General features: G+C 42.6%; 1 protein-coding gene across 1 annotated transcript in view; it reads left to right on the plus strand.

Annotated features, from left to right (window-relative positions):
• The first annotated feature begins 294 nt into the window (after window positions 1-294).
• The window catches only part of SNX24 (sorting nexin 24), a 162853-nt gene continuing 146228 nt past the window's right edge, over window positions 295-16919 (plus strand). Inside the window, exon 1 of the mRNA XM_029217846.1 lies at window positions 295-612. Within this exon, the coding sequence (XP_029073679.1) occupies window positions 553-612 (60 nt within the window). The 5' untranslated portion in view covers window positions 295-552. The remainder of the gene's footprint in view (window positions 613-16919) is intronic.

Genomic DNA, 16919 nt, shown 5'->3' on the forward strand with positions numbered 1-16919 from the left:
CAGGGTTCGCTGCTGTTCGTGCCAGCCGAGTGTTAAGGCGAAAATTCAACCAACAAAAAGCAAAATGAAGAGGCTCCATGCTTTTCTACTCCTTGCTGTCTGGCGATCTGTTAAGGGTGGTGTCTTGCAAATTGCAAGCCCAGCGCACGCTCGAAACTCAAGGGCAGGGAGCGTCGGGGTGCGGCCCTGTCCCCGGCGCGGTGGCGCGCACACCCCTTTTCTGCAGACTCACAGGTTTCCAGGCCCCGCCTCCTCCGGGCCCAGCTGATCTCTGCCGCCCTTTGGGCCTGAAACCCAGGAGCCCAGAGCCACACACCCTCGGCTCCCGGCCCGTGGCTTCGGCCCCGGGCCCGCCCAGAGAGCGACGGGCTACAGAGTCCCCACGCCCTCGGCTGCCGGCCCTCGGGCTCCCGCCCCTGGCCCACTCCGCGCACTCTCTGGGTCCCGTGGGCTCCGGGAAAGGAGGTGGAGCGGCTGGGCCGGGGGCGGGGCGGCGGCCGCGGCCGTGAAACCGCCCCGCGCTCGCCCTCCGCTTGGCTGGCTGGCGCGACCATGGAGGTCTACATCCCGTCCTTTCGCTACGAGGAGAGTGACCTGGAGCGGGGATACACGGTAGGCGCCGGCCGCGGCGGGACAGGGCCCCGCGAGCCAGGCCTGCGGCTGCTGAGTCCGGAAGGTTCCTCCGGCAGCCGCCGCCCCTGCGCGGGGTTGAGGGGTGGGGTCCCTTCGCTCCCCTCCCTTTCCCTCCCCTCCCCGGGCCCACTGGGAAGGCTGCGCCCCGGCGTGGTTGTCAAGGAAACAGGAGCCCCCTCCCTGGCGCGGCGGCGGCGGCGGGCGCTCGGGGTGCCCCGGTTTGGTCCCTTCCCCCTCCCTGCCCGGCTCCCGGCCTCTGGTTAGGAGCGCCGGGAGTCGTGTCCTCGGACGCGGCGCTCGCCATTCTCCCCGCCGCCAGCCCTCTGGAGCCCGGGATGGGCTGCGTTCGTTTCTGGCACAGCTGCTCCTCTGTCCAGACAGAAGTGTCTTTGCGGGCGGGTTGATGTTGGTTTACAAGTTACGTAGGGATTCATTCAGATGGAAAATACGCTAATTAAAAAAAATCATCATTTGTAGAATTTATTAGCCAAAGCAAACACGTGTTGCTTTTAGATGATTCCCGAAGTTTTGTTGTTTTTTCTCGTTATGCAGTGCCATGAAATGGCAAAAATCAGGTACTCACTGAGCACCTGTTCCATACCTAGGACTGTGGTCTCTGAAGAATGAGAAACAGGATCCCTGCTTTCAAGAGTGGAGGAGTGGCAGGGAGGGCAGAGACCAGGGCCTGGAACCTTTGGGTAATAAGTTTAGTAAATGAACTGTAGGTAGTTGATTTCCCAGCGAACTTAGACATCTTCATCTAGACAATCATTGCTAGAGGGAGAAATGCCTCAGCCTGGGATAGACCTTGGAAAGTCTTATTTCCATTTAAAGAACAGGTAGGCTTTGGGGAAAATTGCACAGGGCACTCTAAAGGATTGTTATTTTATTCACTTATTCACTTGTTATTTAATTCACCCACTTGCTAAACTCCAGTTACATTAGTTTGGCAGAGAAGTATTTTAATCTTTTCTCTAAAGATTATTGGGTTTTGGTGACAACTTATTTGGAACCTTGTGTTTTCATAACGAGGATTAAATCACCCTCTCAAAGGAATTTTTAGAATTAAGAGTAGTGATGAAAAAAAAATCCAAGGGGTATGTGGGTTTCTAGAATTAAGTAGACTACTGGGTCCACGTATCCCAAAACAAGTTCTCAAAGTGCCTTCCCTTGGGGGGAGGGGGGGACTTCAACCAAGGAAGAGCTGAGCTCCCTGGCTGTTATTTAGATAAATAAATGAGTTATGAAATTGATTAAATATACTGTATCTTACTTCAAAAAAAGGGGTGGAGGAATGAACTTAAATTTGAACCTATTCAAGTCTTTTTCCTGAAGCCTAAAACTCTGGTTGGCTTTCCTTCTTTCAGGTGTCTCACCTCTCCCATCAGCATCAACAGTCATGGAGGGCTTTCCATCTTTAGGGCATTCTTTTAGCACCTGTAGATAAACAGGCTGCTTGTCAGGGGCCTTGGTCTCAGTAATCCAAGCAAAAAGTTAATTACCTCCCCAAATAAGCACTTCGGTGGATCAGAATGGTTGGTTTTTTCTATTAGAGTGCCTGTGTTTTAACCCAAGTTTTCCTGTTTCTTCCTATTACTTGTGTTATGGCCAGCCATATGCCACACTCCAGGTTTTGAATTAAACTGATTTGGAAGGAGGCTTTTTCTTGGTAAACTTGGTAGGTAGAAGATTGCTTATGTGAGGAGAGTTTGTGTGCTTTTTGAAAATTTACTTAAAAAAAAAATCCTGATTTATGTAGGTTGGTAACCATTTGCTAAGATACTTCTGCGAGTGATTTTTTTCCTTTGTGAGTTTGTGAAGCAGATACTTTCTACCCTTGGCCAGCAGTTTTGGAATTGTACAGCAGTTTATTCATTCAGCAAACATTAACTGAGTGCCTGCTATGTGTCTGTATTCCGGGTGCTGGGAAGGTAGCATCGAATAATATTTCATCTTTTTAGAAAAACCCAGAATTTAAAAATATCATCTCAGTTCCCTAAATAAGAAACTGGTAAAATAATGTATACTTTAGTGTAAAAAAGTACCTTTTTACTTTAGTGATTGTGTTTCAAACTTAAGAAATATTAAACTGCATTCTAACAAATTCAGTGATAGGAAATTTAAAGTACAGGATGATTTTTCCTCCTTCTTGTCCCATGCCCTTAGGGATAACGCATAGGGGTGCTTTCTTAGAGACTTTCCCCCCTATGCTATGAAAACATGTTTGTTTCTTTTTTAGAATAAATAGCAGGATTTCACTATAACTGTCATTGTACAGCTTCTGGGTATCTTTCTGTGCCAATACGGATAGGTCTGTCTCCTCCTTACTGGTAGCAAAGGGATCTTCTGCAGAAGGAATGCACCGTAATTTGTTTACACAGATCTCTGTTGGTGGCCATTGACATTTGCTTCTAGTTTTTGGCAACTATGCCAAATGTTGAAATAAGATATCCCTGTACGTGCTTTTTATGCCTACTACTAGGATTTCTGTAGAACATTAACTAGAAGTGGTACTTCTGGGCCTTCTAAGTTTTTATCAGTATTGCTCAATTGTTATTCAAAAAGCTTATACGAAGTTATGCTTTATGTATGAAGTAATTTACCTTTAAAGAGTGAATGTTTGCCCTTTGAACATTTAAACATTTACCGTGGGCCTGCACTGTGTTAGGTGGGGAATTGAAAGGTGGAAGGATGTTGTTGCTGTCCTTAGGGACTCTCAGCCCATGTAGCAGGGGTCAGGTGGGGAAGGGTTAGAGCGCTCTGATGTCAGCTGGAGTCCTGAGGAGGAACAGGGCTGTTCAGCTCTGCCTTAGGGTGGTGTGCTCTGGGTGGGGGTGGGGGGGGGAGGAGGGGTGCTCAGGAATGCTGACATTTGAAATCTGATGAGAATTTTGCTGGGATTGTGAATTACAGAAAGAGGAAGTGCGGGGCAAAATTTCATCTCAGGAAAAAGGCATGTTAAACTCCCAGATTCACCAAAAAACAAACCACACCAAACAAAAAAAGGGCCACTTCTAGATCATTTTAGTTTACAAAGAAGCAGGAAAGGATATTGTAACAAAATGCAGGTGAACCCTTCCCACCCTACTCCTACCCTCCATAGTGTATTTGTTTGATATCTGTTTCCCTGCTAGGCTGTAAGCTCCTTGAGGGTAGGACAGTGTCACTCTCCACTGCTGTATCCTTGTACAGGGCTTATCACATAGTGAAAATTCACTACATGTGTGCTGAATAAATAATGAATGAGTCTTCTAATAGGAGAAGAAAGTCAGAAGCACAGTGATCCTGAGGCGTGAAGCAGCTCAGTGAGTTGGACTGGGGTTGTGCAGTGATTCCCGACAGAGAGAGGTGTGGAGAGACCAGATGGCTAGCCTTGAGAGCTATAAAGGGGTGTGGACTTCAGCTTCAGACAGTGGGAAGTCGCTGGAGTTTTAAGGAAGGAAGTAACATGATTAGCTTTGCATTTAGAAAGATGACCCTGGAGCATTAATCATGTAGGAGATGCAAAATGACCAGAAAGGAGAGGATGAGGGCTGAACTAAGGCAACGGGGAAAAGAAAGGGGAGGACTTACAGGAACGTCCAGGGTCTGGTGACCAGATGTGAGGCAGCAGGGTGACTCCCGCGAGTATTGGGTGCCAGTGACCAAAAAAAGAACTGACATGTGGGCAGTTTCATTTGGGGGCCTGCTGAGTTTTTTGTGGCGGATGAGGCTATTTCATTTTGGAGTTCAGGATACATAGAGAGGTCTGGGTGAGGGGTGTGAGGCAGGAAGAGAAAGAACGGTAGGTGCTTCATAAGAAGGAAAATGCTAGATATGGCTCACTGGCCTTGTCAGGTGAGGATGGAGAACAGTCCACTGGATATGAAAGGAAGCAGGTCCTGGGTGCCAGTATAGGTTAGTATGTATATTTTCCATTTTCAGATAACATGGTTGGTAAAAACAAAAGAAAACTAGAATTACCATTCATGTAACACCATAAAAGTTTGACGGTATTAGATTTCATTTTTCATAGCTGTAAAAATCGAGGCATTCAATTAGATAGATTTTCAAGTCCATTGTTTTTTTGGGTTTTTTTTTTTTTTTTGCGGTACGCGGGCCTCTCACTGCTGTGGCCTCTTCCGTTGTGGAGCACAGGCTCCGGACGCGCAGGCTCAGCGGCCATGGCTCACAGGCCTAGCCGCTCCGCGGCATGTGGGATCTTCCCGGACCGGGTCACAAACCCGTGTCCCCTGCATCGGCAGGCGGACTCTCAACCACTGCACCACCACGGAAGCCCTTCAAGTCCATTTTAACTGTATGTGTGTGACTGAGTGTGTTGTGTTTATATAAATATATCTTTTTCTTGAGATCTGGACTCTTTCACTGATTTACTTTATATTATGCTTTTCAATAGATAAGGCAGCTCCATATATACACGATCATAATATTGAGATATATGCAGGGATAATTATCAGTTTAATATTTTCTGGATTAAAATACACAAATAGAACAATATAATGAACCACCATTTACCCATTACTCACCTTCAATATTTTACAGTACTTATTTCGTTCACCACCCTTCATTCTTCCATTAAAAAAAAAAATTCTGGAGTATTTTATAGCAAATCCAAAATAAAATTTCACCTGTAAAAATTTTACTGTGAATATCTGACAGGCAAAGACCTTTTAAAGAAACATAACCAAAATGTAAATACTACCACAAGGTTAGCAAAACCTTAATATCATTCCAATTCTTAGTTGTTTTTGTTGTTTTTAACATAACCATAGTGCTCATATTGCCTTGGAATTAACAGTGGTCTGTGGGAAATATTGTTATTGCCATTTTATATTTGTGAGAATGACATGTAAGATCAAGGGGGCCTGGCCACTTCCACTCTCTGTTTACTTTCATCCTCAGAGTAGCTTCCACCTGGTGACAAAATGGTAACATATTGCAGATTAAAAAAAAAATCATATTCTACAAAATCCAGAGGAAGAGAGGGTGTTTCTTCAGAGCAAGGGCACTTTTCTTCCTTCATATCTCATTATCCCTAGTTAGTTCCTCAACCAATGCAGTTGCCAGAGGAATTCTGTGTGCTGATTGGCTGCCTTCACCATGATTCGTGTAATCACTGTGGCAAGGATAAGTTAACCAGATGGAGGGAAAATAGTTAGGGGGCATCCCTGGAGCTAGGAATGAGGTCAGTCAATTCCTGCCACCTAACCCTGTAGACACCGCAGCGGGAGAAGTTCAGAAGGATAGCAAGACCACAGTGCCCACAACGATTATCTTCCAGTCACCCTTTATAAGCATCTATGATGCAGGAGGCCTTTGTGTGACAAGGACATAGCTGGCACAGTGCCTCACACGTGGTAAACTCCCAGCATAGGCGAACATTAAACGTGTGTTGAGTGATTAAGTCAAGCATGTGTAAGATATGTTCCTTACCCTTAAAGACAAGAAATACAGCTTGAAAATATTCTTGAACATTAACAAACAGAATGCTACATTCACTTGAAAATCAAAAATTTTACAAGAGGATTGAATTTTGCAGATACGGTGCTTAGAAATTGATCTATTCTTTTAAAATAAACTTTTGATTTTAAAATAATTTTAGATTTGCAGAAAAGTTGCAAAATTAGTACCAACTGTTCTGTATACCCCTCACCCAGTTCCGCTGTTACCATCATCCATTACCATGGTAACGTCAAAATAAGGAAACTAGCATTGGTAACTTGTTATTAACTAAGCTCCAGACTTTTTGGATTTCACCAATTTTTCCACTAACATGCTTTTTCTGTTCCAGGATCTCATCCAGGATACCACATTGTATTTAGTTTCATCTGCTTTTATGTGATACTAAGTAGTCCAAGTTGTAGTACACTGTCTCTCAAAAATGAGACAGGCATGTTATTAGATATGAACCTGTACAGATTAAATCAAATTTTGATTATTTCAGATGCTTCCTTGGAAAGTTTTGCCACTTGGCAAAACCCTATTTATAATATTATACCAGTTTATGACAGAAGCTGACACAGCCTCACACAGGCTGTGGATGGACTCATGCTGTCTGCCTCAAATCTTGCCTGCAGCATTTAGCCTGAAGCCAGACTTTGGGCAAGCTACTTAATCTTCCTGTGTCTTATTTTCCTCTTCTGTAAAAGAGGATACTAGTACAGACATACCTCAGAGATATTTCGAGTTCAGTTCCAGACCACTGCTTATTGCAATAAAGCGAGTCACACAAATTTTTTGGTTTCCCAGAGCTATAAAAGTTATGTTTACACTATACTGTAGTCTATTAAGTGAGCAGTCTCATTATGTCTAAAAAACATTTACATAGCTTAATTAAAAAATACCGTATTGGGGCTTCCCTGGTGGCACAGTGGTTGAGAGTCCGCCTGCCGATACAGGGGACGCGGGTTCGTGTCCCGGTCCGGGAAGCTCCCACGTGCCGCGGAGCGGCTGGGCCCGTGAGCCATGGCCACTGGGCCTGCGCGTCCGGAGCCTGTGCTTCACAACGGGAGAGGCCACAACAGTGAGAGGCCCACGTACCGCAAAAAAAAAAAAACAAAAACCTTATTGCTAAAAGATGCAAACCATCATCAGAGCCTTCAGTGAGTTGTAATCTTTATGCTGGCGGAGAATCTTGCCTTGACGTTGATGTCTGCTGACTGATCAGGGTGATAGTTGCCGAAGGTTGTGGTGCTGTGGCTATTTCTTAAAATAAGACAACGGTGAAATTTGCTGCACTGATGGACTCTTCCTTTCATAAGTGGTTTCTCTGCAGCATGCAATGCTGTTTGATAGCATTTTACCCACAGAACTTCTTTCAAAATTGGAGTCAGTCCTCTCACACCCTGTTGCTGCTTTATCATCTCAGTTTATGTTGTATTCTAAATCCGTTGTTGTCATTTCAACAGTCTTCACCAGTAGATTCCATCTCAAGAAACCACTTTCTTTGCTCATAAGAAGCAACTCCTCATCCATTGACGTTTCATCATGAGATTGCAGCAATTCAGTTGCATCTTCAGGCTCCACTTCTAGTTCTGGTTCTCTTGCTGTTTCTAACACATCTGCAGTGAACTCCTCCACTGAAGTCTTGGACCTCTCAGAGTCATCCATGAAGGGTTGGAATCAACTTCTTCCAAACATCTGGTAATGTTGATATTTTGACCTCTTCCCATGAATCATGAATGTCCTTAATGGCATGTAGAATGGTGAATCCGTTCCAGAAGGTTTTCAATTTACTTTGCCTTGATCCATCAGAGGAGTCACTCTCTGTGGCAGCTATAGCCTTCTGAAATGTATTTCTTAAGAAATAAGACTTGAATTTTGAAACTACCCCTTAATCCACGGCACAGGCTATGGACAGATGTTGTCTTAGCAGGCATGAAAACAATATGAATCTCGTTGTACATCTTCATCAGAGCTTTTGGGTGACTAGGTGCAGTGTCAATGACTAGTCATATTTTGAAAGGAATTTTTTTTTCTGAGCAGTAGGTCTCAACAGTGGGCTTAAAATATTCAGTAAGCCATGTTGTCAACAGATGTGCTGTCATCTAGGCTTTGATGTTCCATTTAGAGAGCACAGGCACAGTAGGTTTAGCATAATTCTTAAGGGCTCTAGGATTTTTGGAATGGTGAATGAGCACTGGCTTTAGCTTCAGTCACCAGCTGCATTAGCCCCTAACAAGAGAGTCACCTTGTCCTTTGAAGCCAGGCATTGACTTCTCTAGCTATGAAAAGTCCTAGATGACATCTTTCAAGAAAAGGCTGTTGCATCTACATTGAAAATCTGTTGTGTAGCGTAGCCACCTTCATTCATTATCTTAGCTAGATCTTCTGGATAACTTGTTGCAGATTTCTACATCACCACTTGCTGCTTCACCTTGCACTTTGATGTTATGGAGATGGCTTCTTTCCTTAAACCTCATGAACCAAACTCTGCTAGCTTCAGACTTTTTTTCTGCAGCTGCCTCACCTCTCTCAGCCTTCACAGAATTGAAGAGAGTTAGGGACTTGTTTGAATTAGGCTTTGGCTTAAGAGAATGTTGTGGCTGGTTTGATCTTCTATCCAGACCACTAAATCTTTCTCCATATCAGCAATAAGACTGTTTCACTTTTTACCATTCATGTGTTCACTGCAGTAGCACTTTTAATTTCCTTCAAGAACTTGTCCATTCACAACTTGGTTAACTGTTTGGTGCAAGAGGTCTAGCTTTTAGCTTATCTTGGCTTTCAGCATGCCTTCTTCACTAAGCTTAATCATTTCTAGTTTTTGATTTAAAGTGAGAGATGTGCGACTTTTCCTTTCATTTGAACACTTAGAGGCCAATGTAGTGTTATTAATTGGCCTAATTTCAATATTGTGTCTCAGGGAATAGGGAGGCCCAAGGAGAAGGAGAGAGATGGTGAGTGGTCAGTTTGTGGAGCAGTCAGAACACACACAACGTCTGTTGATGAAATTTGCTGTCTTATATGGACACAGTTTCTGGTGCCGCAAAACAATTACGATAGTAACATCAAAGATCAGTAATCACAAGATCACCATAACAAACATAATAATAATGGAAAAGTTGGAAATATCGCAAGAATTACCAAAATATTACAGAGACATGAAGTGAACAAATGCGGTTGGAAAAATGGTGCTAACAGACTTGTTCCATGTAGGGTTGCCACAAACCTTCAATTTGTAAGAAATGCAATATCTGCAAAGTGTAATAAAGTGAAGTGCAATAAAATGAGGCCTGCCTGTAACTACCTTATAGGATGGTTTAGGGATGAAGTGAGAGAATCCTTACAAAGTGCAAGGAAGGTTGCCTCTAGTTATGTGCGTGATTTATTCATATTATTTCAAGTGGGGACTGCCTTGAAGTTTACTTTTTCTTCTTTAAGTTCTGTAACATGAATTAATAATGTAAACCAAAGTCCAGGATAAATATTTGTGCTATGTAAGATAAACTCTTTGCAGAGACTTTGAAGTACTACAGAAGCAACGATTACATTTAACCGACTTGTATTCTTATTACAACTTTCGTCAGTTCAATTCAGGTTTAGTTTTCTAGCCCTATTTACTACATATTTTTTTCCTTCAAGATCACAGAGACTAGTATGTTTATATAAATGATTGGGATGTATTATAGCGGGCATGGAGATACGTATTTCCCACCTTCTCCATTCTCTTCCATCCCCCACTGCATCTCTCCAAAACAAGCAAACCATTGGGTTCATACCTTGTATTCTTATGCTAGTTTTCCAGGTACTCATTCAGGTTTTTAATGCAATTTCCTGTTACTTTGCTTTGTATTTGTCTGTTCTGTTTTAATTTTCAATTGTTGTCTTGCTCACCCTCCCTTTAAAAAGTAATCACTTATTATGGAAAATTTCAACATCTCCAGCACTGGAGAGAATAGTGACCTTTTTACTCAGCTTTTTTTTTTTTTTAATTTTTAAAAATTTATTTATTTTATTTATTTTTGGCTGCATTGGGTCTTCGTTGATGCGCTGGCTTTCTCTAGTTGTGGCGAGCAGGGGCTACTCTTTGTTGCTGTACGCAGGCTTCTCATTGTGGTGGCTTCTCTTGCTTCAGAGCACGGGCTCTAGGTGCGCGGGCTTAGTAGCTGGGGCGAGTGGGCTCAGTAGTTGTGGGCTCTAGAGCACAGGCTCAGTAGTTGTGGCGCACGGGCTTAGTTGCTCCGAGGCACGTGGGATCTTCCCGGACCAGGGATCGAACCTGTGTCCCCTGCATTGGCAGGTGGATTCTTAACCACTGCGCCACCAGGGAAGCCCTTTACTCAGCTTTAAAAATGATAAACTCATTGGCCAGTTTTGTCTCCTACTCTTTCCCACTGCTGCTTGCACAGCCTCCCCAAGATTTCATTTTGAAGGAAACCTCAGACCTGTCAGTGAATATTTTCAGTTTGTATGTGTAAAAAATAAAGATTCCCCTTTTAAAAAACAATCACAGTATCATTAGCAGATTATTTAAAAATAAGCCATAATTCATCAATATAGTAAATATCAATCCATTTTTACATTTCCTTAATTTTCCCATTCATGTTCTTTTTTTTTTAATGCAGCTTGTTTGAATTGGGATTGAAACTAGGTCTATAGAATGTGATTGCTTACTATATCTTTTTTAATCTATAGGTTCTTCTTCTACCTCTCTCCCTTGCTTTTTTTTTTAACAATTATGTTGTTGTATAAACTGTGACATTTGTCTCATAGAGTTTCCCACACTGGATTTTGCTGATTACGTCCTTGTCATGTGTAATATAAAAATATTAACACACTTTTCTGTTTCTTACGTGGTAAAAAGGTAGAGGCTTGGTCATTTTCAGATTTGATTTGTGATGCTAGCAGCCCTCAAAGAGCATTGCCTATTAATCAATATGAATTAATTAGTATTAATTAATGTTAATTAATAAGGAATCTATTAATTCATTAGTGGTTGCTTAGCATTGATATACTAATTTTATCATTCTCTCTTCATTTATTGGCTTGAATACATGTATAAAAAAGGAAATTTGCCTCATAAATTAGTTACTCTGAAGCTTAGTTTTTATAGGAAAAGCAGGATAAATGCTTGATTCTTTCTCTTATTATTTATTTGTCAACATTATGGATTGGTTGCCTCCAAAGATCACAAACTAAAAGTGATCATAGAGGCTTTCTTTTAAAAATTAGCACTGTTATGAATTTATGTATATTAGCATGTTTTATGTAGTTCAGTCCACTGCCTTTGTCATTCTTATATACTTTTTGTCCCGTCTTTGGTCATTTTCAAGTTTGGATTTTTCAAGTTGGGTGCTGTGTCTGGTTACCTTTAGTGGGAAATGAGTTAGAGACCATGATCTGGGCACGGGGTATATACAGTCAGCTTTCCGGATCTGTGGGTTTCACACCCATTCAACCAACCTAAACCTTTTCGCAGTTCATGGAACCGGCAGATGCCAAGCACACGGATATGGAGAGCGGACTGTATTTACTGTACAGTGTCCTTTTTTGTAAGGGACTTGAGCATCCACAGAGTTTGGGGCTCCTGGAACTCATCCCCCACAGATTCCAAGGGACGACCGCATTTGTGGAGGTCTCTAGATCTTTTCTGTGGTCAAGGAAGGAATTTATTTTCTTAGTTTCTTGTGTCTTCAACTGTGTCTCCTTTCTCCCACACTGAAAATCTCCGTACAGTTGTCCCTCGTTATCTGTGGCCCATTGATTGGTTCCAGGATCCGCTCTGCCTACCCAAATCCCAGGATGCTCAAGTCCCGTGATCGGCCCTCCACATCCGCAGGATCTGCATCTCTGATAACACCAACCAGCTACCCAGTCTCATTTTATTTTGTGTTCATAGGGATTTTTTAAAAATTAATTTTGTTTTGTACTTGTGTAAAGTATCTACTGCATCAGGTTTATCTGTGGAAATCTAACTTCTGTTTATGTCCTATTCACCATTTCCTTCCTCTGCCATTAATGACCATTAAGAAAAAAAGTTATGGTTTATCCTTATATTACAAATATATATACACAAATACAAATATGCTTGTTCCTGTACTCCTTTTCTTAGATTAAACAGTAATACATTAAAACATTTTCTTCCACCTGCTTTTTTTTTACATAACAGTATATCCTGGAGATGACTACATGGGCATACGCAGAGATGCTGCATTCTTTTCTATAGCTCTTTGCTCTCCATCGTTGGCTGCAGTCAATAGCCTTTTCCATATGTCTTTTTGTATTTTTGTCAGTGTATCTTTAAAATAGATTCCTAGCAGTGGGTTACGAGATCAAAAGGTAAATGCATATTTAATTTGGCCAGGCATTGTCAAATTCCCTTCCTTGAATGGTGCAATTTTGCACTCCCATAGCAGTTAATGAGAGCTCTGGTTTCCTCACAAGCTTGCCAGTTGAGCATGTTGTCAGGCTTTTGGATTTTTGCCAATCTGATAGGTGAATGGTGGTATCTGAATGTAGATTCCATGTAGTTTGCTGGCTAAATTCTGATGACTGGATTGGGCATATTTGAAACATTCTGTGTCCCCCTTCTAGTTGCTCCCCCCTTTTTTGAAGGGAGTGTTGTGGGTATTTTAAATATGCTGCTGTCCTCTTGTTGATTTTTATTAAAAACGCAGATTACTCAGGTTTTCACTTAAAATTTTTTATTCTAAGGAAGAACCAATATGTGGGTTGAGTCTCACCATCTGCCTTTTCTTAGTTCTTTGAGTTTAGATAAATTTAGGAATTTAGAAATTGTTTTAGAAACCGTGAGCTTCTCTCTCTTATACACCCTCCCTGTTCTCTTCACCTTGCCAGTGGAACTTAATCTTATTTTCAAAATTACACAAGCCCAGTAGAGCAACAATTCATTCTCGTGATTATTATGTGCCTCCTTTCTCGCAGGCATTGCACTGGTATTGTGGGTGCAGGGCAGCTGACATGAGAGCTTGTTCTGGAAGGATGAGTGGCAGTTTGCCAGTTTGAGAAAGGGAGGACGATGATTTCAGGTTCAAGGAAGGGCCTTGGGAAGGGTGAGAAGTCTGGGTAGTGGGTAGGTGGTGGGGTGGGACTGGAGTTTGAAGGTTGGGTTGAGTGGTTTAGTGGGACTGTAGATCCCCAGGTAAAATTTTGTCCTGGAAACTCTACAAGTAATGAGAGTGTTTGTTTGTTTGTTTGTTTGTTTTTAAGAGAAGAGAAATATCAGAGGTACAAATGACCAAAAATATATGACAAGATAGCTAGTATCACTAGTAATTAAGGAAGGGCAAAGTTGAAACCAAGTTTTTAAAAAATTTGATAGGCAAAGTGAAAAAGATTGATAAAAACCAGTACTGATGAAAATGGGGTTGAGGGGAGATGGTTCTTTACTGTCTGTTGCTGAGACTTTCCTACTGTTGGTGAGACTATAACTTGGAGAATCTGTTTTGGAGGTCAGTTTGACAATATTTATTAAATAAAATATTTATATAACGCTTTGACCCAGGCTTCCCACTTTTTGGTCTGTATCCATGAATGCACAAGGATATACATGTAAAGTTATTCGTTGTAGCATTGTTGATAATACCAAGAGAAAATGGAAACAGATCACTCATTTGTTAAATAAATATTTAACAAATATTTACTGACTACCTACCGAGTGGCAGGCAGTAATCCATCTGTTTGGGATATAGCAATGAACAAAACAGGCAAAGGTCTCTGTTCAAGGAGAGTCAGTTGACAGTTTCTACCCTCAAGAAGCTTACATTTTAGTTGGATGGGTGGAGAAGGGCAGAAATAAACATAATAATTAAATTATATAATATCTCAGATAGTGATAAGTGCTGAGTAAAATAAACAAGGGAAGGGGGATAAAGAGTGCCGGGGGGAGCATCAGAGAAGCCCTCCCTGGGGAAGTGACATTGGAACAGAGCCCTGAAGGAGGTGAGGGGTGAGTCATGAGGTTATCTAGGGAACCTCATCTAGGCAGCAGGAACAGTGTGTGCAAAGGGCATGAGATAGGAATGTGCCCAGTGTGTTTTAGATGTAGAAAGGAGTCCAGTGAGGTTGGACTGGAGTCAGAGAATAGGGGGTAATAGGGGATGAGGTCATAGGGAGTGTGATGGGGGCAGATAATGTGAGGTGGGGTGGTGGTTTGGGCAGTGCATAGCCAGTAGGTCTGGGAAGGAGGGATAAGGCTTTTGCTCTGAGGGAAGGGAAGCAGAGGAATGATTTGATTCACCAAGTATGTATTGATTACTAACCACATGATCAGTGTAGTGGCACTCTTCTAGATGCTGAGGACACAGTAGCAGAGAAAACAGATGGAAATCCCCATCCTTACATGTTAGTTATGTGAGTTAACTTTGAAAAGAATCAGTCTCATTTCAGTGTGGAAAATAAACTATAGGAGGGTCAGGTGCAGGCTGGAAGCTCAGTTAGGAAGCTATTGTAGTATCCTACATAAAAGATGATGATGGCTTAGAACAGCTCTGTAGGTGAAAGTGGTGGAAGATGGATGGATTCTGGACAGATTTTGATGATGGAGCTGACAGGATTCACTGATGGATTAGATATGGAGTGTGAGAAAAAATGAGGAACGGAATGACTCCAAGATATTTAGCTTGAGCAGATGGAGGAATGGTGGCACCGTTTACTGAAATGTGGATGAATTTGGGTAGAGCACATTTTGGGGAAAAGATCAGAAGTCCTGTTTTTGGACCTGCTTAATTTGAAATGTTTGACCAGATATCTGGGCATCTTGTGGGTCAGTCAAATTGACATATAAAATTAACCATTCCAAGTCCACCCCTTACCAACTTGGCACCCATGTGCATCTCCTTAAACCATACTTAATCTCCAAATAAAGATCTCAGTAAGGTCATAATTCTTCCTCACATGATACAACTATCCTGTATACAACTAAAACACTCTAACCCCTTACCCAGAAGAGGAGTTAAGGTCCTTGAGTCAGGACATCCTGAAACTTAAATACCATGATGTGAAGTTAACTATACTTAAAAACTCCTGTAGAAAGTCAGTACATCTTTTTTTTTTTTTTTTTCTTTTTTGCGGTACGTGGGCCTCTCACTGTTGCGGCCTCTCCCATTGTGGAGCACAGGCTCCGGACGCGCAGGCTCAGCGGTCATGGCTCCCGGGCCCAGCCACTCCACGGCATGTGGGATCTTCCCGGACCGGGGCACGAACCCGCGTCCCCTGCATCGGCAGGCGGACTCTCAACCACTGCGCCACCAGGGAAGCCCGTCAGTACATCTTATGTTACACAATGAAGAGATAAAAGAGGGAAGAAAACAAAGATATTTGCTTTCTGTATATTAATATATGTATGTACACATTTATATATGCACACAAACATATTCATAACACAGTCAGAAGGAAATACTCATGACGATTACAGCCCTCACTTCTGTAACTGGTCACAGGTTTGCAGCTGATGTTTATAACTCCCTCCTTTCACTGCCCAGTCCCATATTCTCCTTGCCTTCAGCAAGTACATTAGCTGCTCTTGGTTCTTTACCTAGTGAAGTGACCCAAACCTTCATTCCCAAAGGGTCTGAGATGTTAGTAGTTCTGCTTGAATTGGCTTGTTATAGTTTTCTGTTGACTTTTATCACAGGGCATCATAATATTAAGAGACATCCTAAGGGATCTCCTGTGTTGCAGATACACTCTCCCTTACCTCCATTGTGGAGTAGTGGTCCAGTTGCCCCTTGGCAGTCAGGATCAGTCGCCCCAGCCGGCACAGCACCTCCCTCTGCACATACTTACTTAGAGACACGAGGAGATCAAAGTGGCCAGGTGATAGTCTTAAATTTTAGTTCAATGGAATCATTGTTGTGTCTCTTGGTAGAAGCATAGAAGCATTTTTTTCCCCTTTGGAACTAAGACTTCTAGGCCAGCCGAGCATAAATTCATGGGGACAGGAAGCAAGATTTTTGCCAGTGGGTCCCTAGGGGTAACAGTGAATTGTGTCACTCCCATTTCCACTTCTCTATTCCTGGGTCTGTGAATCCTGGCTTTGGGAGAAACAGCACCTTATATTGGATGCTGATTCAGAGCATATCCACCTTCCTAGAGACCCCTGTCCCACCCTGCAAGGTATTGCCCTGTGGCTGAGACTGTAACTGAGTCTGCAAAAGGCCATTCCACCTTCTATCAAACCAGCTGCTTCAGGATGGTGGGGAACATGGTAATACCAGTAATTCCACGATCATGGGCCCATTGCATCACTTTATTTGCTGTGAAATGAGTTATTTGATCAGAATCAGTGCTGTGCTGTGGAATGCCGTGATGGTGGATAAGGTATTCATTCCATAAGTCCATGGATGGTAGTCGTGGCAAAGCATTGCATGTATGGAAGGCAGATCTGTATCCAGAGTAAGGGTCTATTTCAGTAAGGACAAAACATTGTCCCTTCCATGATGGAAGTGGTCCAACGTAATCAACTTACTACCAGGAAGCTGGCTGATCACCCTGGGGAATGGTGCCATATTAAGAGCTCAGTGTTGGTCTCTACTGCTGGCACTCAGCAGTGGCTGTAGCCAGGTCAGCCTTGGTGAGTGGAAGGCCATGTTGCTGAGCCCATGCATAACCTCCATCCCTGCCACCTTGACCACTTTGTTCATGAGCTCATTGAGCGATGACAGGGGTGGCTGGGGAAGGAGGCTGACTGGTATCCACAGAACAGGTCATCTTATTCACTTGATTATTAAAATCTTCCTCTGCTGAGGTCACCCTTTGGTGAGCATTCACATAGGACACAAATATCTTCATGTTTTCTGCCCATTCTGAGAGGTCTGTCCACA

This window comes from Monodon monoceros, unplaced genomic scaffold (genome assembly GCF_005190385.1).
Source record: "Monodon monoceros isolate NGI ecotype Baffin Bay Population unplaced genomic scaffold, NGI_Narwhal_1 Super_Scaffold_12, whole genome shotgun sequence".
In the NCBI taxonomy this organism is placed as follows: Eukaryota; Metazoa; Chordata; class Mammalia; order Artiodactyla; family Monodontidae; genus Monodon; species Monodon monoceros.